The sequence below is a fragment of the Hyaena hyaena genome, unplaced genomic scaffold (assembly GCF_003009895.1).
Source record: "Hyaena hyaena isolate Hyena2069 unplaced genomic scaffold, ASM300989v1 scaffold_175, whole genome shotgun sequence".
Classification (NCBI taxonomy): Eukaryota; Metazoa; Chordata; class Mammalia; order Carnivora; family Hyaenidae; genus Hyaena; species Hyaena hyaena.
The window spans coordinates 2482994-2510329 of NW_024080808.1; the positions used below are offsets into that span (position 1 = coordinate 2482994).

Sequence of the window (27336 nt, forward strand, 5' to 3'; positions counted from 1 at the left end):
TCCAGGCCTTGAGCTGTCAGCACAGAGCCCAATGCGGGGCTCAAACCCACGAACCGCGAGATCGTGACCTGAGCTGAAGTCAGATGCCCAGCGACTGAGCCACCCAGGCGCCCCCGATGTTGGCATTTTGATAGAGGTTATATTGACTCTTTCTATTGCTTTGGGTAGTATGGACATTTTAGTAATATTAATTCTTCCAGTCCATGAATATGGAATATCTTTCCAATTGTTTGTGTCATCTAAAGTTTCTTTCATCAGTACTGTATAGTTTTCAGAATATAAGTCTTTCACCTCTCTGATTAAGTTTATTCCTAGGTATTTTATTCTTTTCAGTGCATTTATTAAATGGAGTTATTTTCTTAATTTCTCTTTCTGTTATTTCGTTATTGAAATATATCTGGAAACACTACTGATTTCTGGGTATTAATTTTGTATCCTACAATTTTACTGATTACCTCTAGTAGTTATTTGTCAAAGTCATTATGATTTTCTGTATATAGTATCATGTCATCAGCAAATAGTGATACTTTAAACTTTTCTATACCAAATATGAATGCTTCTTATTTTTTACTGCTGTTTCTATAACTTCTAGTACTTTGTTGAATAAAAGTGGTGAGACAAGACACCCTTGTCTTGTTCCTGATCTTAGGAAAAGCTCTCCGTTTTTTGCCACTGAATATAATGTTAGTTATGGGTTTTTCATAAATGGCCTTTATTATGTTGAGGTATGTTCCCTCTAAACCCACTTTGTTGAGAGTTTTATCATGAACGGATGTTGAATTTTGTCAGATGCTTTTTCCTCATCAATTGAGATGATTATATGATTTTTATCCTTTGTTGATGGTGGTTGGTGAATCATGTTGATTGATTTGTGAATATTGAACCATCCTATATCCCCAGAATAAATCCCACTTGATCATGATCAAAAGGTGAATGATCCTTTTAATGTATTGTTGAAAGAGTTTTTGTTGAGGACTTTTGCATCTCTTCATCAGTGATACTGGTCTGTAGTTTTCTTTTTTTGTGGTGTCTTTATTTTTGGTATCTGGATAATGCAGCCTCATAGAATATATTTGGAATCTTTCTGTTTCTATTTTTTGGAATATTCCGAGTAGAATAGGTATTAAATATTTTTTAAATATTTCGTAGAATTCACTCACAAATCCATCTGGTCCCGACTTTTATTTTTTTTGGTAGGTTTTTGATTACTTGTTCAGTTTTGTTACAGCTATTCAAATTTTCTATTTCTTCCTGATGCACTTTTAGAAGACAGTATTTTTCTGGGAATTTATCTATTTCTTCCAGGTTGTTTGTGGGCCTATAATTTTTCTTAGTATTCTTTTATAATCCTTTACATTTCTGTGGTATTGGTTCTTACCTCTCCTCTTTTATTTCCAGTTTTATTTATTTGGGTCCTTTCTCTTTTTTTCTTGCTGATAAAAAGGTTTATCAGTTTTGTTTATCTTTTCAGAGAACCACTTCTGTTTCATTGATTTTTGTTTTGTTTTAGTCTCTATGTCATTTATTTCTGCTCTAATCTTTGTTTTCTTCCTTCTACTCACCTTGTGCTTTGTTCTTCATATTTTAGTTCCTTTATGTGTACAATTAGAATGTTTGACTTTTTAAATTATTTTTTTAGGTATATATTAGTATGTGTTTCCCTCTTAGAACTGTTTTCACTGCATCTCCTAAGATCTCTTTCTTAATCTCTTGCTGTTCTTTATAACATACTGTTCATCTGTCAAAGATGTCATTGTCTTACTAACAATTGTGTTTAAGGGTTTGTTTTGTTCTTCTGTTGTCTGCATTATCTCTTGTTTCACAAGTTGTTTTCTTTTCATTTGGTCTTTTTTGTATTAGAAGCTCTGAGTTCATTCCATTGCTGCCGTAACAAATTTTACCATAAACTTAGCAGTTTAAAACAACACAAACTTACTATCTACATGGTTTCTGTAGGTTAAGAATCTGGGCACAATGTGGCTCAGCTGGGTCTTCTAGTTAGTCTTATAAAGCTGAAAGTAAGGTGTCAGCAGCACTGTTTTCCTTCCTGAAGTCTCTGAGAAGGAATTCTTCATGGTGGAATTTGGTTCCATGTGGCTGTGGGGACCAGGGTTTCCCCTAACTTGTCTGCCAAAGGTCATTCTCAGCTTCTAGAGGCCTCCCAAATTCCTTGGCTGGTGGCTTCCTTCCTCCATCCTCAAAGCCAGCAATGGCAAGTCTAGTCCTTTTTACTCTTCACATCTATCTGGTCCCCACCTCTGTCTCCTCTATCCTGTGCTTCACTCTCCTGCCTTTCTTCCTCTTGTGTTTGGCAGGCCTTGTATGATTACATTGGACCCACAGAAAGAATCCAGGGTAATCTCCCTTAAATCAGCTGATTAATAGCCTTAATTCTATTTGCAAAGTCTCTTTACAGCAGTCTCTATTTTAGTGTATGATTATATAACCAGGGACAGAAATTTTAAGGAGTTATCTTTAGAATTGAGGAGTTATCTCTAGAATTGTAGACCTACCACAGATTCCTTTATCAAATGTCTATCCATCATTAATTGTCCATTCATATACTTAATAATGGGGCACTACAAATACCAATAGGTTTATTTAGCTTGTCACCCCTCTGTAGGGTATTTAGATATCAGGTGTCACTATCTAAAAGATTTTTCCCTAGGTCTGTCTACTCCTCTAAGGAATCCTAAATGGCATGTATCGAAGGAGTAGGTTTAATCCAGTATGGATTCATTTTTCATGTCTGTTTTCAGTGCTTGGTCATACGTGATGTTTGGCACAATGAGTCAGAGTGTTTCCCATTGGTATCTACTTTTACAAACACCTTAATTTTATTATTCTCCACTTTGTTATGTTATGTACTATTCTCCCAGTCTGGCTTCTGTCTCCCAAAACTTTTTCTGACTTTTTTATGTGATGTTTTCTCCCATTCTTTTTGTCCTTATAAGTACATGTTTTCTGTCTTTCTTTTGGTATGATTTTGAAGAGAATCGAGAATTGATGCACTAGCTCAATACACGTGTAACAAGAAAATTTATTTTTATACAAAAATCTGATTATCTTACCTGAAAACCCATCTCTGTTCCTCAGCTCCCCCTTTCCCAACCCCCGCAGTTTCTGATACATGTATATAACATTTATGGAGTCTATATTCCACCAGATTTGTCTTCTACTTGATAATACTGATTTTGAACATTACGTTTCATTGCTGTACAGTGTATCTGTATTATAAGGAAGTCCTAGATCATTGTTTTGTGCAGTGACTCATAAATACTAGTTTATATTTCTTATTGGACTATAAAATTCAGTCTAAATGAAAGCACTGTACTTTAGTAGACCCATTTTAAAGTTTTTATATCTCCTAGTCCTCCAGGTATATTTTAGTTAAGTATAAACTTTAATTAGTTATGCTCTTCACCTGGCCCACTTTTACATGTGATTCAGATTTCAAAATTCACTAGTTTAGTCTTTCTTGATACAAGACACCGTAAGTAAATCAGTCCTAAATTCCTGTATGAATTAAATAATCAGTATCTTATGTGGAGGGTGTAGGTTTACCTTTATTATTATAATGAACTGAAAACCACTTTTTCATAGATTTCATGTATAGCCAGTGGCTACCCTGATGTAATGTTTTTTGAAATATAATTGACCTATAACATTACTTTCAGGTATATAAAATAATGACTTGCTATTTGAATACATTGTAAAACGATCACCACAGTAAGTCTCGTTAACATCCACCACTAGAGCTTTTATAAAATAAACTGCTTAAAGCCTTGAGTCACTAAGAGTGAATGGGGGTATGACCAAAGCATGTATTTTGAGTATTATTTTTAACTTCACAAGCAACTGTCATGGACACATATGGTTATGATTTTCTTATATGCTTATGACTGACCAGAAAGCTAGTTATACTTAACAGCATTCATTCTTCTAAAAACATTAATAGCTGGTTTGTGAGCTGGACAGGAAATGACCTAGGAACAAAAATCTCAAAGGATGAATCATGTAGTATAGTGATTCTCAAGCAGAAGGGACATGCCAGAAACATTTGGGATGCCTTTTCAAATTAAACATGTTTGCCTTCCCCTCTTCCACTAAACCTGACTATGGTGAATTGTGATAGAAGCATGTCCTATCTCTCAGGTGTGACTCATTGTATGTTCTTCTGTGCTTTTCTAGATTTTTCACCCTGTACCAGCATGTTATTTACTTTGAGAACAGATGGGTGGAGAGATAGATTACCATCACCATCCTGCCCCCACTTGATACTGAAGTAGTGTAGTCAACTGATTATTAAGAAGCATGGGAGGGGTGCCTGGGAGGCTCAGTCGGTTTAAGCATCCAACTTCAGGTCAGGTCATGATCTCATGGTTCGTGGGTTGGAGCCCCACGTCGGGCTCTGTGCTGACAGCTAGCTCAGAGCCTGCAACCTGTTTCAGATTGTGCGTCTCCCTCTCTCTCTGACCCTCCCCTGCTCACGCTGTCTCTCTCTCAGGAAAAAACAAAAGCAAAAACAAAAACCATGGGATTGTCTAATGCCTTTCTTTTCTCCCACCATGGCAGTGATGGCATTTAAAGCTGAGGGTATACTGAGAACTGAAATTGTAACTCATAAGTGGTTTGGTCTCTTTGCATGATAAATCTTGTTTTCTTTAAAAGTACTCTAGGAGATGATGATTCAGTGTTATTAATAAGAGAACTATGGCTCAAAAGATACTTGAGGGGTGCCTGGGTGGCTTAGTCGGTTAAGCGTCCGACTTTTGCTTAGGTCATGATCTCGCGGTTCGTGGGTTCGAGCCCCGCGTCGGGCTCTGTGCTGACTGCCAGCTTAGATCCTGGAGCCTGTTTCGGAGTCTGTGTCTCCCTCTCTCTCTCACCCTCCCCTGCTCACACTGTCTCTCTCTCTTTCTCCTAGAAATAAATAAAACATTAAAAAAAAATTTAAAAAAGTTATACTTGAAATATCTTAAGAGTTTTTTAATCTACATAATCATAGCAGTTAGTGCTAATGCATTAAACTTTAAAAATTGCATTGGAAGATAAGTTGATTACTTTTAATATACAAGAATGAGGAGAATCTGATTTTTAGTTGGGTAACTTTAGCTGAAGACTATGCTGCAATATATCTAACTTTACCTTTTTTTAATGTTTTTTATTTATTTCTGAGAGAGAGAGAGAGACAGTGACAGCGTGAGCAGGGGAGGGTCAGAGAGACAGGGAGATACAGAATCTGGAGCAGGCTCCAGTCTCTGGGCTAGCTGTCAGTACAGAGCCCGACACGGGACTCGAACCTACGAACCGTGAGATTATGACCCGAGCCGGAGTCGGATGCCCAACTGACTGAGCCACCCAGGCACCCCTGCAATATTTCTAACTTTAAAAAGAAATGAGATATGCCTGGAAGCTTTTAAGAAAGTAACAGAATTTGGGACACCTGGGTGGTTCAGTTGCTTAAGCATCCGACTCTTGATTTCAGCTCAGGTCATGATCTCACGATTCCTGAGTTTGAACCCTGCGTCTGGGTCTGTGTTGACAACGTGGAGCCTGCTTGGGATTTTCTCGCTCTCTCTGCCTCTCCCCTGCTTGTACTCACTCTTTCTCTAGGTAGATAGAGAATTTAAGGAACAAGCATTTATTTTTAACATGATTTTATTACTTAAAATGTGCTTACCCCAAATTTAGTAATAATTAAAGAGCAGTTATGTTCACCTATTCTCTGGTAACATGTCTGTTCAGGATAGTTTTTCTGGTAATTCTGTTTTTGTATTTCAGAAAAACATTCCCCAGAAAATAGCCTGTTAATACAGAATAAAACAGAAACATGACCTGTACCCTAGTGTCCCTAATAGTAAAATTCAACTAACCAAGTAACCAAAAAACCACATAGTTATTAAACATGGGGTACGGTATATATAAAATACATTTTTCAAAAAAAAGAAAGTCCAGTGTGGTTTGCAGTGATTGTTACCATGCAGTTTGATGCAAATTAACTTTGATTTGAAGAAACCTGATAGAAAAATGAGCAAAGGTAATATAAAGGTCTAAAAACCCTTGATGTACATGACTAGTAAATAAATCAGTGTCAATTAAGACCAGGAAATATACTGTTTTTCCAGTATGCAAAACTTTAAAAAAATAACACATATGCACATCTTGTTCCAATTCTGCCTTAAAATTATTATAACCTTTGATCTGGTAGTTCCACTCCAGCATATTCTTTTTTTTTTTTTTTTTTTTTTAATATTTTTATTTATTTCTAGGAGAGAGAGAGAGCGAGAGACAGCGTGAGCAGGGGAGGGTCAGAGAGAGAGGGAGTCACAGACTGAAACAGTCTCCAGGCTCTGAGGTGGCTGTCAGCACAGAGCCCGACGCGGGGCTCGAACCCACGAACCGCAAGATCATGACCTAAGCGACAGTCGGACGCTTAACTGACTAAGCCACCCAGGCGCCCCAACTCCAGCATATTCTTGAAGAAATAAAATGTGGAAAAATATGTACACAGATCTTTGTAAAATCATTATTTATGTTAGGTTCAGTAGTAAAAGAATCATTAAATTATACTGCATTTACACAGTGGAATTTTATACATCTATTAAAATCACTTATTTACATAGTCATAGTCTATTCTTCAAGAATAGGTTTTAAGTGACTTAATTATCTATACTTTTATAATTTCCAAATTTCTACTATAATAGTATAGTTTTTAAATGGGAGGAAAACATTAATACCTAATACTTACGAAGTACTTGTTATATGCCAGGCCTGTTCAAGGAACTTTACCCATAATCAATCATTTAATTTTCACAGCCACCTCCTGAAGTACTATTATTTCACAGACGAGAAAACTCAGATGCTGGCAGGCTGAGTAGCTTGTCCAGAGTCACAGCTAATAAGTAATGGAGCCGAGGTCAGAATCCAGGTACCTGGGCTGCATGCTTGTGCCTCCTTCCTAGTTCCAGCCCCCCTGAAAACAAAAAGCTGAATTTGTAATACTGGATTGAATCTAACGGATATTGTGAGCTCCTGAAGGTACAGACTGCCACGTATAAAACTCTGATCCAGTCATTTAAGCAGTCTGTACATCACAAGTTATGCAGTACTTTGAATTTCGTCATCCTGTCTACTCAGACCCTGACATACAGTAAGTGTAGTGCTGCCAGATACACAGACCTGGTCTTCTCCTTCTCCATTTTTCATTTTCATTTTTTCTTGGTTCTCCTCTTTTCACTCTTTATTTTTTAATTAACCTAATTTTGGTACAATTGGTGTACAATAAACTGTACCCACTTAAAGTATACAATTTGATGATACCACAGTCCAGATAGAGAATATTTGCATTAGCTCTCAAACTTCAGTCAGATAGCCATTTATTTGCTCTGTCACTACAGATTTGTGGTCATTTTCTGGAATTTTATGAATGGAATTATATAGTATATATATGCTTTTCTAGTTGGCTTCTTCCCCTTAGTGTAATGATTTTGAGATACATTCATGTTATCGTAGGTATCAGTTGTTCCTTTTTACTCATGAGTTATGCTCCAAAGTGTGAGTCCTATTCCACTGACCTGAAAATACCACACTTTATCAATTTGGGTTTTGGCTTCTGTGAATAAAACTGTTATATATGTACTTTTAATTTTCTTCAGTTAGTAACTTGAAGTGGAATGGTTGGGTTGTGTGTTGAACTTTATAAGAAACTGCCAAATGGTTTTCAAAAATGTTTCCCATTCTCTCTGAGAGTTCCAGTTCCTTCCTCACATCTTCGCCAGCACTGGATATTACCAGTCTTATTAATGTTAGCTACTCTATGGGTATATAATGCTGTCTCACAGTTTTAACTTGCATTTCACTGACCAATAATGTTGAGCATTTCTGTGCTTCTTGGCCATTATATATTCTTTGGTGAAATGCTCATCCAAATCTTTAGCCCACTGGTCTGCTTATTATTGAGTTGTATATATTTTGGATGCAAGTCCTTTGTCAAATATATATGTGAATATTCTGTCCCAATATACAGCTTGCCTTTTTTTCCTTAACAGTATCTTCGAAGAGCGGGTTTTTATTTTTTAATAAAGGACAGTTTCTTGTGGGATGTGTGTGTTCTATGTAAGAAATCTTTGTTTACTTTATTTTCTTATAAGTGTATGATCCATTTAGAGTTAATTTTTATATATTGTGTTAGGTAAGGACTAATGTTTGTGTTTTTTTTTTTAATGTATGAATCTCTCACTCAGCACTGTTTATTGGAAAGATTTTCTTTTCCTCTTGAATTGCCTTTGTCCAGAATAATTGACTACTTATATGTGGGTCTGCTTCTGGGTCCTCTTCATAAATACGTGTTATCATGTAGCTAATAATTACACTGTCTTAATTGCTGTAGCTATATGATGTCAGGTAGTGTAAGTCCTCCAACTTCAGTCTTTTAAAACATTGCTTGGACTATCCTAGGATTGTCCTCATATCCATACAAATTTTTACAATCAATTTGTCATCTTGTATAAAAGATCAAATTAGAATTTTGACAAAGATACCTTTGAATCTATAGCTTAATTTAGGGAAAACTGACTTCTTAACAATTCTTGCAACAATTCATGGACAGGGTATATAACATAATGTTATATATATGGGCTGTTAATTCTTTTTGTTACTCTCATTTAGCCATTTTGCCTCTTACCAGATTCTTCACCTGAAAATGAGCAAGATAAACATGGAAATTTATAGCCATTTGATACAAGGCAGAAAAATTTGAATCAATTAAAACTTTGAGATTTGGTAATGGTATGAAAGTACTTACAGTTACTTCCTGTGTCATGTATAACTTAAAACATACAGAATGATGGCTACCAAATAATGGAAAGTTTTTTTAATTTGAGGTATAGTTGACATACAGTATTATATTTGTATCAAGTAAACAACATACTGAATCAACACATGTATACATTGCAAAATGATCACCACAATCCACTGATAGTGATCTGTCACCATACAAAATTAATACAGTATTATGGACTGTATTCCCCATGCTATATATTACATACCTATGACTTATTTATTTTATAACAAGAAGTTTGTACTTCTTGATCCCCCTTCAACCACTGCACGCCCCCAACTCCCCTCTCTGCTGGCAGACACCAGTTTGTTTTCTCTATCATTGCATCTTGGTTTTGTTTTGGTTTTTACATTCCACATATAAGTAAATTGTGTTATTTATCTTTCTCTGACTTAATTTCACTTAGCATAATATTTTCTAGGTCCATCCATGTTAGCTGCAAATGGCAAGATTTCATTCTTTTTTGTGGTTAATATTCCAGAGTGTGTTTGCATGGGTGTGTGCGTATGTGTATGTTTATACACACACCACATCTTTATCCATTTATCTGTCAGTGGACATTTAGCTTGCTTCCATATCTTGGCTATTGTTGTAAATAATACTGCAGTGAACAGCTACCTTTTTGAATTAGTGTTTCCATTATCTTTGGATAGATGCCCAGTAATGGAACTGCTAAATTATGTCACAGTTCTAATTTAAATTTTTAAGGAACATCTGTACTGTTTTTTATAGTGGCTGCTCCAGTTTGCATTTCTAAACAGTGCATAAGGTTTCCTTTTCTCCATATTCTAATATATATCATTTCTTGTCATTTTGATAGTAACCATTCTGACAGGTGTGAGGTAATATCTCATTGTGGTTTAGAGTTGCATTTCCCTATTTATTAGTGGTGTTTCTTTTCACGTGCCTGTTGGCTATCTGTGTATCTTTGGGAAAATATCTGTTCGATCCTCTAATTGGATTGTTTGGGCTTTTTTTGTTATTGAGTTACATGAATTGTTAAGTTCCACTTATTTTGGATATTAACCCCTTACTGGGTATATGATTTGCAATTATCTTTTCCTATTCAGTTTTATTGAATTTATCCTGGTTTTATTGATTGCCTTTGCTGTGTAGAAGCTTTTTAGTTTGATGCAGTCTCATTTGTTTACTTTTGTTTTTCTTGCCTTTGGAGTCAGATCCAAAAAAATATCTTGAAGACTTATGTTAAAGAGCTTATTACCATACGTTTTCTTCTAGGAATTTTATTGTTTCGGGTCTTATATTCAAGTCTTTAAACACTCTTAATTTTTTTTAATTTAAAAAAATTTTTTAAATTTATTTTTATTTATTTCTGAGAGAGAGAGACAGCATGAGCAGGGGAGGGTCAGAGAGAGAGGGAGATACAGAATCTGAAACAGGCTTCAGGCTCTGAGCTAGCTGTCAGCACAGGGCCCGATGTGGGACTCAAACCCACGAACTGGGAGATCATGACCTGAGCCGAAGTCGGATGCTTAACCGACTGAGCCACTCAGGCACCCCTTTTAAAAAGTTAATTTTTGCATATGGTTCAGTTTCATTCTTTTGAATACAGCTGTCCAGTTTTCCCGGCATCATTTATTAAGGAGATGATCCTTTCCCATTGTATATTCTTAGCTCCTTTGTCATAAATTAATTGACCCTAAATATATGTGTGTAGTTCTGGGCTCTTTATTTTGTTCCATTGATTTATATGTTTGTTCTTGTGCTAACACCGTTCTGTTTTGATTACTACAGATTTGTAGTATATTTATTTATTGAGAGTGCATGTCCATGAGTGGGGGAGGGTCAAGGGGCAGGGAAAAGACAGAGAGAGAGAGAGAGAGAGAGAGAGAGAGAGAGAGAATGAATCAATCCTAAGCAGGCACCATGCTCAGTGTGGAGCCCAGCATGGGGCTTCATCTCACAACCACGAGATCATGACCTGAGCTGAAATCAAGAGTCAGATGCTTAATCAATTGAGCCACCCAGGTGCCCCTGTGGTATAGTTTAAAATTGAGCAGCATGCACCTGCAGCTTTGTTCTTCTTTCTCAAGATTGTTTTGGCTCTTCAGGGTCTTCTTTGATTCCCTTTCGGAATTATTCTAGTTCTGTGAAAAATATTATTAGAATTTCTTTCTATAGGGATTACATTAAATTGTAGATTTTAGTAGTACCTATTCTTCCAATCCATAAATACAGTATATTTCCATTTATTTGTCTTTATTTTTTTCATCAACTCCTTGTAGTTTTAAGTGTACAGGTCTTTCACTTTCTTGATTAAATTTATGCCTAAGTATTTTACTTAAATGGGATTGGTTTTCTTGATGTCTCTTTCTCATAGTTTGTTATTTATGTATAAAAACACAATAGGCTTTTGTTTACTGTTTTTTTTACCCTGAAAGTTCACTACACTTTTTATTAGTTCCAACAGTTTTTTGATGGAGTAGTTAAGGTTTTCTATGTATAATATAATGTCATTTGTAAATAGTGACAGTGTTACTTCTTCCTTTCCAATTGGTTTGTTTTTATTTTTCTTGCCTAATTACTATGGCTAGTATATAAGTCTTAATTTTTTATGGTTTTAGTTTAAGAAATAAATATGTAAATAAGAGTTCTAATATTTTCTTTCTGTACTCTAGAAGAAATCTAGCAGATTGTTTTCTCTACACCTCAAGGTTACTATATGTAGTACATAATTAAGAATTGAATACTTTGGTAGACTATTTTTAAAGTGCCATACTTCAATCTTTTGCATGGCATTAACGTCTGGCCCAACACAAATGCATATGTATAAAGAAGAAAATTACGAATTCCTTCTTTTGTGTGTGCTTTTATTTTTTATTCATTTATTTTTTTAAATTTACATTCCAGTTAGCATATAGTGCAACAGTGATTTCAGGAGTAGATTACTTAATGCCCCTTACTCATTTAGCCTATCCCTCCTCCCCCAACTCCTTCAGTAACCCTCTGTTTGTTCTTCATATTTAAGAGTCTCTTATGTTTCGTCCCCCCCCTCCCTGTTTTTATATTATTTTTGCTTCCCTTCCCTTGTGTTCATCTGTTTCGTATCTTAAAGTCTTCATGAGTGAAGTCATATGATATTTGTCTTTCACTGACTAATTTCACTTAGCATAATATCCTTTAGTTCCATCCACATAATTGCAAATGGCAAGATTTCATTCTTTTTGATTGCCGAGTAATAGTTCATTGTGTGTGTGTGTGTGTGTGTGTGTGTGTGTGTGTGTGTGTGTGTGTATCCTTCTTTATCCATTCATCCATTGATGGACATTTGGGCTCCTTCCATACCTTGGCTATTGTTGATAGTGCTGCTATAAACATTGGGGTGCATGTGCCCTTCAAAACCACATATCTGTATCCCTTGGATAAATACCTAGTAGTGCAATTGCTGGGTTGTAGGGTAGTTCTATTTTTAATTTTTTGAGGAACCTCCATACTGTTTTCCAGGGTGGCTGCACCAGTTTGCATTCCCACCAGCAGTGCAAAAGAGATCCTCTTTCTCTGCATCCTTGCCAACATCTGTTGTTGCCTGAGTCGTTAGTGTTAGCCATTCTGACAGATGTGAGGTGGTATCTCATTGTGGTTTTGATTTGTATTTCCCTGATGATGAGTGATAGTGAGCATTCTTCCATGTGTCCATTGGCCATCTGGATCTCTTCTTTGGAGAAATATCTATTCATGTCTTTTGCCCATTTCTTCACTGCATTATTTGTTTTTTGGGTGTTGAGTTTGATAAATTCTTTATAGATTTTGGATACTAACCCTTTATCTGATATGTCATTTGCAAACATCTTCTCCCATTCCACCAGTTGCCTTTTAGTTTTGCTAATGGTTTCCTTCGCTGTGCAGAAGCTTTTTATTTTTGATGAAGTCCCAATAGCTCATTTTTGCGTTTGTTTCCCTTGCCTCTGGAGATGTGTTGATTAAGAAGTTACTGTGGCCAAGGTCAAAAGAGGTTTTTGCCTGCTTTCTCCTCGAGGATTTTGATGGCTTCCTGTCTTATGTTTAGGTCTTTCATCCATTTTGGGCTTATTTTTGTGTGTGGTATAAGATAATGGTCCAGGTTCATTTTTCTGCATGTCGCTGTCCAGTTTTCCCAGAACTATTTGCTGAAGAGACTGTCTTTATTCCATTGGATATTCTTTCCTGCTTTGTCAAAGATTAGTTAGGCATATGCTTGTGGGTCCATTTCTGGGTTCTCAGTTCTGTTCCATTGATTAGAGTGTCTGTTCTTGTGCCAGGACCATACTGTCTTGATGATTACAGCTTTGTAATACAGCTTGAAATCTGGGATTGTGATTCCTCCAGCTTCAGTTTTCTGTTTCAAGATTGCTTTGACTATTCGGGGTCTTTTCTGGTTCCACACAAATTTTAGGACTGTTTGTTCTAGCTCTGTGAAGAATTCTGGTGTTATTTTGATAGATATTGCATTGACTATGTAGATTGCTCTGGGCAGTATTGACGTTTTAACAATATTTGTTCTTCCTATCCAGGAGGATGGAATATTTTTCCTTTTTTTGTGTGTCATCTTCTGTTTCTTTCATAAGCTTTCTTATAGTTTTCAGTGTATAGATTTTTCACCTCTTTGATTCAGTTTATTCTTAGGTATTTTATGGGTTTTGGTACAGTTTTAAAGGGTATCAATTCCTTGATTTCTCTTTCTGTTGCTTCATTGTTGGTGTATAGGAATGCAACCTGTTTCTGTGCATTGATTTTATATCCTGCAACTTTGCTGAATTCATGGATCATTTCTAGCAGTTTTTTGGTGGAATTTTTTGGGTTTTCCATATAGAGTGTCATGTCATCTGTGAAGAGTGAAAGTTTGACCTCCTCTTGGCCAATTTGGATGCCTTTTATTTCTTTGTGTTGTCTAATTGCTGAGGCTAAGACTTCCAATACCATGTTGAATAACAGTGGGAAGAGTGAACGCCCCTGTCTTGTTCCTGACCTTAGGGGGAAAGCTGTCAGCTTTTCCCCATTGAGGATGATATTAGCATTGGGTCTTTCATATATGGCTTTTATGATCTGGGGGTATGATCTTTCTGTCTATACTTTCTTGAGGGTTTTTATCAGGAAAGGATATTGTATTTTGTCAAATGCTTTCTCTGCATCTATTGAGAGGATCATGTGGTTCTTGATCTTTCTTTGATTGATATGATGAGTCACACTGATTGACTGTGGATATTGAACCAGCCCTGCATCCCAGGTATAAATCCTGCTTGGTCGTGGTGAATAATTTTTTTAATGTATTGTTGGCTCCAGTTGGCTAATAGCTTGTTGAGGACTTTTGCATCCATGTTCATCAGGGGAAAATTATGAATTCTTACATTGGAATGGATTAATAGATGGATTTACCAGGTGTAAAGTGTTTAAATTTTACACTGTGCTAGTAAAATAATCTTTTTTTCTTATTTTAACAGACATCAGACACCCTGAAGAACTTTCCCTCTTGAAAAAACCCAGAGATCCAACAAAGAAGAAAAAGAAAAAGCTAGATGACCAGTCTGAAGATGAGGCACTTGAATTAGAGGGGCCTCTTATCACTCCTGGATCAGGTGAGACCTTGACTGCGCAGAGGTGCAGTATGAGAACCATGGGTGTGGCTAATACACCTATGTCTTTTTGACAGATGGATTACAAAGGTCAGGAGAGTGGTCAAGTCTAAAAAACTCACCTTCAGCATTTTTTTCTCTCAATCATGAAATCACCACCACGATCTGTCATGTGCAGATCATCATGTCACGTGTTAGTAGTTGCATGAATAAAAAGAAAGGCTGCTTCTCTGCTCAGGAATAGTCAACAGGGGGCAGTGCCTTAACTGGGCTCAGTTCTTTGCATTGCAAAAACGGACAGTTTTTTAGTACTTAGCTCCTTTTTTCTGTATTCTGTGAAAACCACGATTATTACTCCTGCCAGGTTACTTAAAACCTCTATGCTTTGCATATGCTGTTCCCTTTGCCTTTCCGTGTTTTCCTTTATTAAGGTTTTGCTCCTTTAAGAAGCTCTCAAATTTCCTTCCAGTACCTCCCCAACCTGAATTAGGTATCCTCCTATCTTAAGTCACTGAACTTTTCTGTGTTTAGTATTATATTGCATATTCTTACCTAATAATTGTGAGTTCCTTGCATGATGGAACTGTCTCACGTTTTTGTTACCAGAACCTAACTCAATATGTGGCATCCGCCAGGAGCATAGGCAGTGTCTTTTGGGTAGCTAGATGACCAATTAAATGACATGGTTCTTCAGTTCTGGGCATATGCAGGGATTGGACATTAGAGTTACATGGGTGTGTATCAGCCACACATTTTATAAACCCATTTCTTAGGAGATAGGTCCCTCAATCAAATATGTAAACTGATTTCAGTTCATTCTTGGTTTTTTAAAATTCTGGGGTGATGACAATAATGAAAACAATGTACTGCTTAGTACATACTATAAACATAAGTTTATAGGCTAATTGAAAAACATGGTTATTTTATTTAAGGAGGTAATACATAAATGTTCTTAAAGGAATTAGGAAGACAAAACAGTCTGAATAGCGTGTATTTAGTTACAGGTTGGGAAATTGAGTTTGTGACTTAAGCTTTTAAAAAGTTCCACTGACTAGGATTTTGATGGTAAGAAAAGGCAATCCAAGCAGAATGATAATGACAAAGAAAACTTTGGCAAAAGAATAGTACACGACATGAATAAACCAGCTGATCCAATTCATGGGGGAAAGACCTCCAAGGAACTTGCGGATCACACTGGAGGGTATTTAACCTCAGGCTGAGGAATTTAGACAGTGTATTGTAGAGTCATTGGTTTCTGAATATGTTACAAAATAAATTATTTTAAAATATCAAATTTATATCCAGTCAAATGTGGAGGAGGGAATGAGGTGAAGAGGGTTGTGACTTGTGGCAAGAAGCCTACAAATTGAGGAGGTTGTGTGTCTTTCATTTGAGTGAAGTTAATCTTAAAATTTGATTTATACGTGGTGATTTATATTGCTGAAGGCACCTGATATTGGACCCCATCCCTGCTTTCAGTTAGTTTATAATGAGTATAAGTGGAACTAAGTAACTGTGGGTTTGTTTCCTTGAGGTGTTATTATATACAGTATTTGGAGAGATTTTAAATAACAGATGAATATTTACAGATGTATACTACATCTAGTTTGTATGCTTTTATGATTGTCAGCACCTTGGTCAGTTATTGGATCAAATACTGAAAGATATCACTTGCATACCGTGTCTATAAAAAATAGCAGGTTGATGTATCTCAATACATGACATCTTAAGGATGTCAGACACTGTGCTTCACAAATGTTTCTATATGGCACGTATGGTAAGGATTCGATAGACTGTTTAGTCCCTGCATGCTTCTGCATGCTTCTTGAATTGTGAGCATCTCAGTGTGAGCATGGTCAATAATTATATATATACTCGATAAATGATAACTCTTATTTAATACATGCTTTATCTTTCATTTGATCCTCAAAAAACCCTGTGATTTTGGTGATATTATCCTCATTTTACTTAAAAGGAAAGAACCCTACAAGAGTTATGTGATTTGCCCAAGCTTATAATAAGGGGCAGAGCTAGAATTCAAATCCAGACTTTTTGGCTCCAACATTCATGTTTCTAAGCATTACATAATATCATCTTTCCACTTACAATATTTAAATACTGTGTGAATAGTAATAGGAACATTTGATAAAACAACATGTAAATTATACTTCAACAAGGCTAAATTTTTAAAAAAGTAATGTTCCAAGAGTCAAGTATGAGTGAATTGATCCTCAGACTTGAGTCAAATTCTTACGCAGAATTATAAAAATTTTATGAATTCTTAAATGCCTTGTTCATACAGCTGTGCTCAAGTGGCATGCTTTTGAGTGCTTCACCACTTGTAGCCATAAGAAGGAAACCGGCAGGTCTCTAATTTCCTATGAGGGAGAGAACACACTGAACTAGCAGATCTGGGGAAGAGTTTTTCCAAGAAACAATTAACCTTTCAGTATAGTACTGACTCAACAAATTACCAATTTAAGATTTACTGTGTAAATAGAAATAGAAAATTATCTCATTAGAAACTTTCCTTAAAAATTTTAAAGGCAGCTTAGACAAAGGAAAATTCTGGGTCCTAAAATATACAGAAATTAATCAATACTTCTTGTTTGGCACTGTCAGGAAAATCACTTAAGCAAGATGCCATTTTTCCTGTTTGGAGGTTGCCATTTTAAGCACTAAGACATTTAAATTATTTTTATTTTGGGGCGCCTGGATGGCTTAGTCGGTTAAGTGTCCGACTTCGGCTCAGGTCATGATCTCACAGTCCGTGGGTTCAAACCCCGGAGCCTGTTTCGGATTCTGTGTCTCCTTCTCTCTCTGTCCCTCCTCTGCTCGCTTTCTATCTCTGTCTCTCAAAATAAAGACATAAAATAATAATAAAAAGAGTTGGCTTTTAAAAATAAATATTTTTTAGCAAACTAAATTAAATTTGCTCATGTAAAAAACAGCTGGCTTTTACTGAAAATGTTAATTAAAATATATAGGAAAGGCCTTTATTGTAACTAAAAGTGCCCAATATAATAGTTATGATAGTAATATTGACAATATATTTTTAGAAAAAATGGCAACAGTCAGACTAAATGCAGAAAAGAAAACATCACATTTTTAACACTTGATATTCCATTGATTCTTCATGTTCTGCAGTTGTCAGGTAATTTCACATGTTTAGTTTTCTGTCTATTCCAGGAGATTTGTGCTGAAAATTTTTTTCACCATTAGAAAGTGATTGGCTGTGGGACCTTTTCAGCTTTGAAGGCCAGTTGTGGAGCCAGATCTGAAGTGTTTCTGGCTCTAGGTTCAGTTTTTGAGCTGAGTCTTCTCCGATATCAATGCAGGACAGCAGTTTACTCTGAAGACATTTTCCAACACTTTAATCTGCTTTTGAATTAATAGACTCTATACCAACTCTTTTTTTTTTTTTTTTTTTTCCCCAAAGAGATTCTTTCTGAGGCTGAAAAGTAATTTTCATGTTTCAAAAATCTTTCTTCTGGCACTGGCAGTGCAAGGGAAATGAGATCTCATTAGGAAAGGTCAGATGTGTAGACACAGGTTAACATCTTTCATTGAGGAGCCAAAGCACAGAGCCTCAGAGGTTTCATTGATGGATCACAGTCTGTCTTATGGTCCAATCCTAAAACGTTCCCAATTAAAAAGGAGCAGTGTAAGGGTTTGCTTTCTCCAAGCCAAGCGCTTTCTTGACGGCTGGGAGACATCCTTGCGTGGGCTGCACAGGACAGCCCCCGCCTCTCCTTGCCTCTTGGCTCACTCTGCCCCATGGTTACAGGGCTAGGGTCTTCTCCAGTCCACGTTATGGTTCCCCAAGACATTTTTTAAAACGGTTCTTTAATTATAAAAGTAGTGCATGCTAAGTGTAAACATTCAAATATTATAGAATTATGTATTCATTTTTGTTTTTAATGAAAGTGGGACTATGTTACACATTTGTAATTTGTGTTTTCTCACCTGGTAATAACATACTCATGGCTCTTATCTTCCTTTAATTACAGAATTCATAGTCTCGTTATAAAAAAATTCCAATAGTACAGAAAATGAATTAAACTGAAGGTGAAACTTCCACTCCCTCTTAAGAAGTAGTCCTTTCTTGACTGCTGTGTGACTGTGTTGTAGACAGTTGGAGTACAGCTTGCCAGGACCTTCTCTATGTGTTTATACTTGCATGTCTAATTTTGTTTTTATAACATGAACGAGAGCCTAGTATGTATTATATATTATTCTCCCATTTGAGTCTTTCCAGTGAACAGTATGTTTTGGTTATCTTTCTTTGTTAGAGTAAAAGGTCTCCCTAGTTCAGTATAAATAGTGTCAAAACTTTACATATAGAAAATGTATATTTAACTGTTTCTCTACCTGGATGGTATCAAATATTCTCCAAAAAGTTTCCCAGAAGTTCAAATATGCTCCAAAAAAGAGTGTAAAAGTAATAGTTTTATGCTCCCATCAACAGTACATGAAAACGGCCCCTTTCCTACCTTCTACCTGACAGTAAATGTTGTAAATCTTTACTGAATTTTGCCAATATGATAATAGTATCTCAACATTACATTTTTAATTTTCCTGATAAACATTAGTATGAATAATAGTTGAATAATAGACACTCCTATTTTTCTATGAAATAGTTTCAAATCATGAACTTTATCCATTTTCTTTTATTTATACTTTTGTTTTAGTGATACACTAATCTTTTGATACATTTGATATTTTCCCTATACTAGCCCTTTGTTTTTAATTTTCTTTGTGATCTTTTTTGCTTTTATGTAATTAATTCTTATTTATATATTATAACTCCTCTGTAATGTCAACATTTTTATTTTTAACTTACCTGAAATTTGTTTTCTAAGTATGGTATCAGATTGATATTTTGATGAGAAATTATCTAAAATGTATTAAATACTTTGTACTCTTAAAAAAGAATATATAAGATAATTCAAAATAACCAAGTTATGAGGCAGATTTTTAAATTACATGGGGTTTTTAATGTTTATAGTAAGTGGCCGTAATATGTAGTGCTTGTTGAACTCTGTCTCTCCTCCTTACAGTTTTTGTTATCATACCACATAGTTCAGCAAACTCCTGTTTTGTTGCTGACTAAATATGTTACTTCATCTTGCCCTGTAATAGCTTTTTGCGGCAAGTTTTATTTATTATTTTTCAAATATTTAATCTTTTTATGTTTTATTTATTTCTGAGAGAGAGAGAGAGGGGCAGCATGAGCAGGGGAGGGTCAGAGAGAGAGGGAGGCACAGAATCAGAAGCAGGCTCCAGGCTCTGAGCTGTCAGCACAGAGCCCAGCGCTTGGGCCCATGAACCATGAGATCATGACCTGAGCCGAAGTTGGACGCTCAGCTGACTGAGCCACCCAGTCACCCCATATTTTTTTCAAATGTTTAAAAAAATTTTTTTAATGTTTTATTTATTTCTGAGAGAGAGAGAGAGAGAGGGGCAGCATGAGCAGGGGAGGGTCAGAGAGAGAGGGAGGCACAGAATCAGAAGCAGGCTCCAGGCTCCCAGCTAGCTGTCAGCTCAGAGCCCAACGCGGGGCTCAAAGCCACGATCTGTGAGATCATGACCTGAGCCGAAGTCGGACACTCAACCAACTGAGCCACCCAGGTGCCCCTAAATTTTTTTTAATGTTTTGTTTCTTCTTAAGAGAGAGAGAGGCAGAGCATGAGTGGGTGAGGGGCAGAGCGAGAGAGGGATGCAGAATCTGAAGCAGGCTCTGAACTGTGAGCACAGAGGCTGACACAGGGCTGGAACTCACGAATTGTGAGATCATGACCTAACCCGAAGTCAGCCGCTTAACAGACTGAGCCACCCAGGCGCCCCTCAAATATGTTTTAAATTGGTTAATCAGGAATACAAGGTAGTTGGGATTATCACTCAAATGAAGTTAGAAGGAGTATAAAATGCACATATATCCTCTGTCCCAGCAATGTTGATAGAATTGGAAAATAAGCACAAACACAATTGTTGGATGGCATTCGTTGGAAGGCATGTTTGCAGTAGTGTGGTGAAGTCAAAATTTAAACAAATAAATGCACACCAATTGGAAATGGCCTAAATAAGTTCTGGTGCCCAGGAGGCAGTGTGTATAGCTTCAATCAGCCTGGCTGATTTATAGCTGGACTCTGAAACGTAATAGCTTTTGACATTAGACAAGTTACCTAACCTCTCTGTGACTCAGTTTGCTCCTCAAAATGAGAATAATAAGATTGTTGGAAATACTAAATGAGTTATGACCATGGAGTGCCTAACAAAATAAGAATAGGAACAATGAAGTGATCAAATATGAAGTGTAGAATATACAAAGTATAGGAAATTGAGTGGGAAGAGGATCGATTGGGGGCTGATTCTATTAAATGTTGTGTGACCTATGGGAATATATTTCGTTTTAGAAATTTCATAAAGGAACTTGGAAATTCTAACTTTATTTAATTCTGAATTGTAATTATAGTCCATCACTAGGAATGAATTTTCAATATTCTGCCATCCCCAGTAAAAGGTTTATTTTGCTAGATCTTTGAAATACACAATGAGAAGATTGTGCCTAGAAGATGATGTTTTTCTACCCCTTTATACATGTATGCTCTCTATAGCAGGATTATTCTTTGCCCAGCTGAGCTGGAGTAATGTTTTCAGCCCTTTAATAAGTAACCCTTTCACAAAATGCCTTTGTAGTTTTAAAGTTGTAGCTTTTAAGGATATCACTTACTATACCAGTGTTCTTTAAAGCTACGAAGGAGAGTTGATAGCTTTCTCTGTTGCTTATTTAACAATGTTTAGATTCCACAACTTGCTTTAGTCAGTGACACTGAAGAATACCTACTAGGGACATCCAAGCAAATACCCTGTGGCTAGCAAGGTTTTTGGGGTTTTTTTTTTTTGTTTGTTTTACTTTGTGTTCTTTCCCTAGACAAGGTCATGACAACTGCAAAAGTCTCTAGCATGGTCACCAATTTTTCATAGGTAATTTTTTCTATCATTGTATTGGGGTGAGGTTGTAGGGAGGGACTGATAGAGCGGAAAGGAAATTCCTAAGCATATTCCTAAATTAGGTAAGGGAAACAGCCATTCTCTTTCCATCATCCATTAACAGTGTGATACTTACACATTTTAAAATTATGACTGAAGACAAAATATAATCAACAGAGTTAGGACTTCAAGGGGAGGTGCTTTTATTTAATGTCATTCTGAACTTTTTTTTAAGTTGTAATTTTATCTCAATTTTTATAGTTTAAATGATAGAGGATATATTGTCAGTTGATAAATACAAGTTTTTATTTATGTAGCCTCTACTTTGTGTCTGGCCCTATTGAACAGTGAGGAATTAGATGATACAATATCCCTGCCTTCAGGGGCTTAATTATAAAATGTATCTTTGCTAGCAAAATTTTATCTATCCCTTTGCTTTAATACTTTATTTATAAATCTCTTGGAACCAGTTTAGCTATTCACTGAGAAAACATTAACTTATATAAAATTGTTCTCTTAATTTATGTGCATTTATTCAGTTACATTGAGCTCTTAAAATAGGGTATGGATTTCAAAGGGTGATAAATGTGGATATGTTTGTCCCTGGATGCATGACTTGAGCACAACTTCATTCTTTTGATTAGACAAAAATATTTATTTTACTTCGGTTACAGTTTCTAAGATTCTTTACTCTTAAATTCATTTAAAATATTTCAGTTTATGATTCATATTAGGAAAAATCTGTTTATTTTCTTTTTCCCACTTCTTTTTCCTTTTCATTCTTTTGTTTCTGTCTTCTATTGTTGCCTTTCCTTTACCTTCTGAATTCCTTTCTTTCCTTTCCTATAGGCACTGATGTTCTTTACATCGGCCCTCTGAAAGGTGAGCCTTGTCACAATTAAAAACAAAAACTTCGTCTGTCTGCTTCAGCTATATCCTTAACTTCTCTTCCTTCTAATTCTCTTGAACTGATTTTCCCCCCAGAATTTCTACCAACTTAATTATATTCTTTTGACCTTGTTATTACATGTTCTAATGTTATACAAAGAGAGTTAAAGTTAATTTTACATGTTTTCAAGACAGGTGAAATAATGTACTAAGCTTTCCTTCCAGAATGAAGCTTTTGTTTCACAGTTTGCTTTATGTCATTATAGCATGTATTACTGAAAACTAAGATTCTGCACTTCATACTTACTACCTATTTTTCATGTTATTTATTAGGAAGTATATATTCAAGCCCAGGACTTTATAGTAAAACAATGACCCCCACTTATGATGCTCATGATGGAAGCCCCTTGTCACCAACTTCTGCTTGGTTTGGTGACAGTGCTTTGTCAGAAGGCAACCCTGGTATACTTGCTGTCAGTCAGCCAATCACATCACCAGAAATCTTGGCGAAAATGTTCAAGCCCCAGGCTCTTCTTGACAAAGCAAAAATCAACCAAGGGTAAGTTTTAAAATATAGGTATGTTGAAGAATTTCTTTCTCCAATGAGAGGTAGAGATAATTTTATTAATCTTGCCTTGCTTCGTTCCACTGCCCTTGTTAATCTGTCCAGGTGGCTTGATTCCTCAAGATCTCTCATGGAACAAGATGTGAAGGAAAATGAGGCCTTGCTTCTCCGATTCAAGTATTACAGCTTTTTTGATTTGAATCCAAAGGTACCGAGGGTTTTAGAGGGATCTCTTCTTTTTTTCCTTTTTGTTTTGTTCATTTGGATGTTTGTTTTTTTGGAGTTGGTGGGGTGAGGAATCATTTGTATATAGCAAGTCTGAATAATATTAAGAGCCCAAGCTTTAGACAAAGGCATCTGTATTTGAATTAAGTCTATTGTGTTAGTAGGTTGGAAGCATAATTAAACCTTTTTCTTTTTGTTAAAATAATTGAATTTTTGGTTGATTTGTATTTTTAAAAGCACTAGCTTGGTACTACAGAATTGGTAGAGTTAGTTTTAAAGGGTTTTATTACACCTCTCTTCTGCTGTGCTTTTTGTAAAAGAAGAGTTTTCTAAAATAGTACCTTTTCAGTGACTTTCAGATTTCTAATTATAAATCAAAAGATGTTGCTTCAAAGAAAAATTCTTTAAGTCTGTATGTCTTCCTATTTAATACTCAAACCTTGTAATGTGTTTTTAATACCAAATGATTGTATCATCTGTGCAACTGAAATACTTTGCTTTTCTGAGAATAGTTAAGCTTGCTATGAAATCTCAAGTATTTTTCCTTAGAATAGATATGGCACAGAGATTGGGATCTTTTGCTTCATTATTTTAATCATCCTTGGAAGGAGGGGAACCTCTCTGGACTACCTCTCATCCTTTTCATGTCTAGATTATCATCTAGATTTTTATGTACATAGTTCTCATTTTTTATTTTGTGCTTAAGTAATTCTTTACATAACAGTAAAGTGTATACAGTGGAACTGTAAAAATAATTCTAATCCCTTTTAGGACATGTGTATTTCTAGTAAAATCAAAATTGTTTTAGGAACATAGTTACATTTGCTGGGGAAGAGGATGCTAGATTTTTTTTTTTTTAATAGTTTATTGTCAGGTTGGTTTCCATATAACACCCAGTGCTCATCCCCACAATAGATGTTTTGTTAAGATTCTAAAATAGTGTTGTTAAGACATTAGCATTAATTTTTCTTAACGTAACTATTGGATAATTCAGTAATGTATAAATAAATATTTTCCACAAGTACATATATGAACACTCTTATTTCTGATTCTTAAAATAATTGCTCTTTACAAGGACCTGACACTAAGAATGCTTTTCCCTATGAGTAAGATGTTCCCTGAAATAATTGACTCTCTGATTATAACATTTTAGTGTGGCAGGTTACAAAACAGCACTGAAAAGTAGTCACTTTTGCCTGACTTGAGATGTCTTTCAAGTCAGATTCATTTTCTTAAGAGCTCTGTAATATCTGATGACTATTTCCCTGTATGTAGAATAAGATACAGAATCTCTTTCTAATACTGAATAATATTTTGGCATATTTTAATGTTATTTTTAATGGAAAATCAGATGTGGGTGTATATATAGACATACTTAACTCTCTTTCTCATTATTGAGTATTTGATACTAAATAAAAATTCCAGGGGAAAAAATGTATGTTAAAACTTGTCAAGCTTTGAAAGTAAATATTCAGTTTTCAAGTTTTTTTTAAATTGAAGGTAATGTACTACAAAAGGATTATGTCTCTTTTGCTGCAGTATGATGCAATCAGAATCAATCAGCTTTATGAGCAGGCCAAATGGGCTATTCTCCTAGAAGAGATTGAATGCACAGAAGAAGAAATGATGATGTTTGCAGCCCTGCAGGTAGTGGAGAGTATTGGTAAATGGGACTTTTCAATGGAAAGGATAGGGGATTATTTTTAAATAGCAAAGTTGCATTGTAATTCCATAATGTAGCATTTTGATAGTGTTTACTTTTTGCTGTGTCGAAAGTGAATATACACTTAGAAGGCAAAATAAGTACATGAATTCAGTTTTTGTCTTCTCAGAGTTTACGGGTACTTCAGTTACTTTTCTGTTTCCTATAGGAGAAAATATTCTCCCACCCCCAGATATACATTAGCTTAAAACTACCCCAGCTTTGCCTTAGATATAAGATCTACATTGAAAATCTCATTTCTAAAATGAAGCTTATTACTTGCAATTAGCTAGGGATGATAATATTTTTTAAGTTACTATAACAAAAATATTTTAAAGATGATAAATTTTAATAGATTACTAGAACTAAACATAAATCAATTTTCAGAATGATAATCCTTAAGTAGGTAGTTAAGGACACCTGGTGGCTCTGTCCGTTAGAGTCCAACTCTTGATTTCAGCTCAGTTCATGAGATCAAGCCCCATGTCGGGCTCTGCCAGTGCGAGCCTGCTCGGGATTCTGTCTCTCCCTCTCTCTCTGTACCTCCCCTACTCACAGACATGTATGCTGTCTCTCTGTCTCTGTCTCTGTCTCTCTCTCTCAAATACATTAAAAAATTTTAAGTAGGTAATGTTTCCCTTAGATTAAATCAGTGTTTTCTCAAATGTAGTTCTTGCATACCAGCTTTTTCAGAATACAGTAGTGCTTATATTTTCAAAAATCGTCCCCTTTAGTAAAATAACATTAGGGTGGCCTCCACAAATCTGCCTTCTTAGAGACACTGAGACCCAGCTGACCACTAGATTAGTCATTCTTATATCTCCTCAGTTTATATGATGTTTACTTCTCCTCAGTTTATTTCTCCTCATTTTATATGATGAAAGAAGAAAATTGATACAAAGCTTAAACAAGGAAAATCTTTGATAGCAGATGAATTAGTTTAGATAGAGACTTGCTTAATCAGCTAGTTAAGAATCTTCTATTGTGTTTCTGGATAATTCAGACTATCTGAAGAATTTCTTGAATTAAATTCTGGAGTAATTTTATTCAAAATGCCTCACTTGGATTATGGTTTTCTACCTACATCTTTTTCACAATATGGGCTCAAAATTTTCTAGTGAAGTTTTCTGAATGACAGAATAATAGTACACATAATGGGGGGAATCACAGATTTCTATTACATAGTATTTCTTTTTATCTTTTTATTATAGAAATAATGCACTTTTTAAAAAACCAACAGATACGTATGTTGAGTGCACAGTAGGTGCTCAGAAAATTTTGCTGAGTGAAAATATGGTTGATCCTTGAACAACACAGGCTTGAACTGCATGGGTCCATTTATGTGCAGTTTCTTTGATAAATACAGTACAGTAAATGTATTTTCTTTATAGTTTTCTTAACATTTTCTTTTCTCAAGCTTTATGATAGGAATGAGTATATAACATACAAAATATGTGTTAATTGCTTGTTAGTGGTAAGGTTCTGGTAGTCAGGCTATTAGTAAAGTTTGGGGAGAGTCAGTGCCACTAGCCCCCATGTTGTCCATGGGTCAAATATACACACAGTTGTATTTTCACAGAAATAGGATTATTTTGTAGCTTTCTCTCACCCAGTGTACAGCAGATAGCCTGTTTTATTGCAGTAGAAAACACCTCAAAACATGAATTTTGATTTGTGGAAACTGAATGTCCCAAAGCATAGCTCTCCTGAACCATTTTAGAATCTAGATTCATTAATATATTTTTTTAATGTTTATTTGTGAGAGAGACAGAGACAGAGTGTGAGTGAGGAGGAGCAGAAAGAGAGGGAGACAACAGAATCTGAAGCAGGCTGAGGGCTCAAACTATCAGCACAGAGCCTGACCCAGGGCTTGAACCCACAAACCCCAAGATCATGACCTGAGCCAAAATCAGACACTTAACTGACTGAGCCACCCAGGTGCCCTAGAATCTAGATTTAATAAGAGAATTTTGAACCACAAATCCCGAGTTCTTAGAAGCCTTCCCAGAAACTGAACCGAAGGCTCTAAGTAAGAATCCGTCCAGTACAGAAGGGGGAATCTTGGTAAGGATGGCAAGGAAATGCCTACTATTTTTATTTTAGACAGCCTGCACTCTGAACTTGGGGCTTCTGGTTTCCTGTATAACATGAGTCTACAATAGTAAAAAGAAACAAATAATTCAAAGTAAGGAGGTATGGATCAAAACCAGAAAAGTTAATAACACCGTTTTTAAAGTATTAGGTCCAAGTCTGTATTGTAACATTTAAAACATAACCCATGCACCTCTGAAAGCAAAGCTGGGGTTTTATGACCGTCCCATTTGTAGCCAGCGTTTTTCTCCAGTATAACTTATAAGGACTTTCTGCATCAGAATCACTCACCTAAGTTACTTAATAAAAATGCAGATTCTGGGCTGGACTCCAGATTTGCTGAATTAACTCTGTGGGGTGAACCTAAGAGTATGTATGTATTTATTTATTTATTTATTTTTGGCTTTTTTTTTTTTTTTTTTTTTTTTACAAATAGTTTATTGTCAAATTAGTTTTCCCC

General features: G+C 35.7%; 1 protein-coding gene, 1 long non-coding RNA gene and 1 pseudogene across 3 annotated transcripts in view; 1 reads left to right on the forward strand and 2 right to left on the reverse strand.

Annotated features, from left to right (window-relative positions):
* Positions 1-27336, forward strand: part of FERMT2 (fermitin family member 2) — a 91563-nt gene that overhangs the window by 45912 nt on the left and 18315 nt on the right. For both annotated transcript variants that reach the window (XM_039240453.1, XM_039240454.1), the window contains exons 4-7: positions 14281-14415; positions 22627-22852; positions 22964-23066; positions 24623-24730. In XM_039240453.1, coding sequence (XP_039096384.1) covers positions 14281-14415; positions 22627-22852; positions 22964-23066; positions 24623-24730 — 572 coding nt within the window. The remainder of the gene's footprint in view (positions 1-14280; positions 14416-22626; positions 22853-22963; positions 23067-24622; positions 24731-27336) is intronic.
* LOC120237262 overlaps positions 6701-27336 on the reverse strand; it is a 107104-nt gene continuing 86468 nt past the window's right edge. The window contains exon 3 of the long non-coding RNA XR_005529907.1: positions 6701-6976. This is a non-coding gene — a long non-coding RNA (uncharacterized LOC120237262). The remainder of the gene's footprint in view (positions 6977-27336) is intronic.
* On the reverse strand, positions 17593-18241 carry LOC120237261 (annotated as a pseudogene).